We start from the raw sequence: 2,527 nt of genomic DNA, 5'->3' as shown, positions 1-2,527 counted from the left end.
TATAAGTTGGTTAGGCTGCAGTTCGAGGACAACCTGCATGTCCAGGTGGGGTGTAGTGTTAGAGTACGTAATGGGCCTAATGGCCTGGGCTGGCGGTATAGCCCGTTAATCTTAGGGTTAATTAGAGATGAGGGTCGCTTACTTAGGGGTCAAGTAAGCCTTACTTGGGAGTCAAGTAAACCTCTCTATATAAAAAGAGAAGATGTATCAATCTAATCAAGCAATAATTAAGAAGAAAATCCCTTTCATCTTGCCCGGCCGTGGGCAAAAGGCCCCCTGCCGGTCCTCTCGCGCCCTCCTCCTAGCAGCGCCATAACATGAGACCATTTATCCGAGCATTGGAACCAACGATGAAACAAACTTCACATCCAGCCTAATGTAACCATGCAAGCATGAAGTGATTGACTCAATAACTAAACTAATATGCAATGGCTAAGCAAAGGTACATACGTAGACAGGCAATCTCAATAATAATAATTTCCTTGGTCTCGCAAGAAAGGAAATAACCATTCCACTCAAGTCTCAAGAGTAATTGATAAATAGCATACATCGAGAGAAGTAGCATAGCCATAAGTATTAAATCTGGATATGGCATATATGATAACAATTATGTAGGCATTACTACTAAAATTTGGATGACATATATGATAATAGTACCATATGCATTACTTCCACATTGCCATGATAATATCCTTTGTCACTTTCAGTTCAGCAGGCAAGATTGTAGATATCACCTCCTTGAGAAGAGATGGGCAGCTGGATTTCAGATGCTCATACCCATCACTCTTTGCCACCATCGCCTCCAAATTGGAGGGGGTAGCAAGGAATTTCAAACAAGCTTCTTTCAGATGATGAAAACCATGTTGTTCGGCTAAAACCAAACTGGTTGCCACCATGCTGGAATCAATGTGATTGCATAATTTCTCCTCGCATATTAGCTTTAGCCTGCCAATGTTGTACCTGCCAGCTGCTACGAGCAGATGGCCGGCCATCACCACATCAAGCACTGTCGGAACTGAGTCAGTGTATATGAAATGGAGCAAAGACTCGAACACATCTGGTTCCATGTCACAGATTTCAATAGGGCTAGCGGCAGAACTCTCTTGCATGGCCCCGAGGAGCTCCGCCTTGAAGACGGATGACCGAGCAGCAAGGACACACCTATGAGCGGAGAATATCTCTCCGCCAACTTGAAAGGTTAGGTCTGCTGCGTCTTTGTTATACAGGAGGTCCCTGAGATGCCGGTGCAGGTCGCTCGGAGGAACCCTTGATTGTTCGTCGGTGTGGGTCTCCTTCATGATTGTGACATCGCACCTGATGCTGAGGCAATTGTCTCTCAGGTGCGCCGATCCCTCTAGATCAACCTTCTTGACGAAGTCCTGGTAGCCCCTGGATGAAACTGCCCTTGAGAAGGTATTTGCATGGCCACGGCTATATGAAGGCACCGGTTCTCCATTCAGGTCAAGCACACTGAACGTGTATTTCGCCTTCACATCTTGGACACCAACAGGTTCGAAAAATAGATAAACAGATATGAAATCGGGGTAGCTCTTACGGCTACCGTTTGGATAATACCTCACGACCCAGTCGTGGCCGCCAACACCAAAACGGGTAGAAGTCATGCACTCGCCATTCTTGAGTAGTGCCTTGGCTCTCGAGTATCCATCTACCTTGAGCACATACGACACTTCATCAGATTCAACTACAATGGCAGCAGAGATCGTGCGATGCTCTGCCATTCTCTATGTGAAATGGAGGATCCATCTGTGACCTTTCTGGTATCTCGTATTAATAGAACGATAGATGTATGGAAAGAATCCCAATTAGAATCCGTACCATAATGGCCCTCCCTGATTGCATAAGCAAGTATGGGAAGGAATAACCGAATATCTTTTCTTTCCTTTGAAGATACTGGTATTTCTTTTTGGGAAATGTTAACTGGCCGATGTCAGTTTTTCACGTTTTTTGGGTGAACCTTGTTATTGCCGTCCGATCAAGCTGCACAGATCGATCTCGTTGCAGGTTGCCTGCCACGTCATGTGCACATAGTCGTTCGTTGTGCATCATCGTTTTCTGGGTGAATCTTGTTATTGCCGTCTTCGTTGCAAAGCCTGTGCGGTGGCCCGTGAAAAGAGTTCGCCGAGAGTGAATTGCAAAAAAAACCACATTTGGGGCATCGATTGCAGAAAACCACCTAGTTCCTAATTTTGTGCAAAAATCATCACGTTTCTAGTAAACTTTTTGTAAATTCCACTGGTACGGTGATTTGTCCCATTTAACCACTTTCTGATAAGTGGGGCCAGATTGTAAGAGAAAAAAATTTACACACACCCCTTGATCGAAAACAAAAAAGCAATCAGCCCCCCCACCCCCACCCCTGCGCAGAGGCGCGTTGGGCTTTGGGTTCCTGGCCTCCGCCGCGCTGCTTGGCTTGGGACGCCGGAGCGACGCGCTGGGCTGACGGCGGGCGGAGGCGCTGTGGGCCACAGGAGGAGGCGTGCTCGCGCTGGGCCGGGGATGCTGGAGC

At 47.0% G+C, this 2,527-nt stretch overlaps 1 protein-coding gene across 1 annotated transcript; it reads right to left on the bottom strand.

Moving 5' to 3' along the window:
• Positions 1-665: 665 nt before the first annotated feature.
• Positions 666-1,739, bottom strand: LOC125506122 (BTB/POZ and MATH domain-containing protein 3-like). Its single transcript, XM_048670992.1, has one exon. The coding sequence runs from the start codon at positions 1,737-1,739 to the stop codon at positions 666-668; it is 1,074 nt and encodes a 357-aa protein (XP_048526949.1).
• Between the last annotated feature and the right edge of the window lie 788 nt (positions 1,740-2,527).

This window comes from Triticum urartu, chromosome 5 (genome assembly GCF_003073215.2).
Source record: "Triticum urartu cultivar G1812 chromosome 5, Tu2.1, whole genome shotgun sequence".
NCBI lineage: Eukaryota > Viridiplantae > Streptophyta > Magnoliopsida > Poales > Poaceae > Triticum > Triticum urartu.
The sequence above is the reverse complement of the archived record's forward strand: the minus strand, read 5'-3'. Positions and strand labels throughout refer to the sequence as shown.

What these genes read in the sequence shown, in the direction of transcription:
- LOC125506122 (XM_048670992.1), bottom strand. Translation starts at nt 1,739, where the DNA reads ATGGCAGAGCATCGCACGATCTCTGCTGCCATTGTAGTTGAATCTGAT.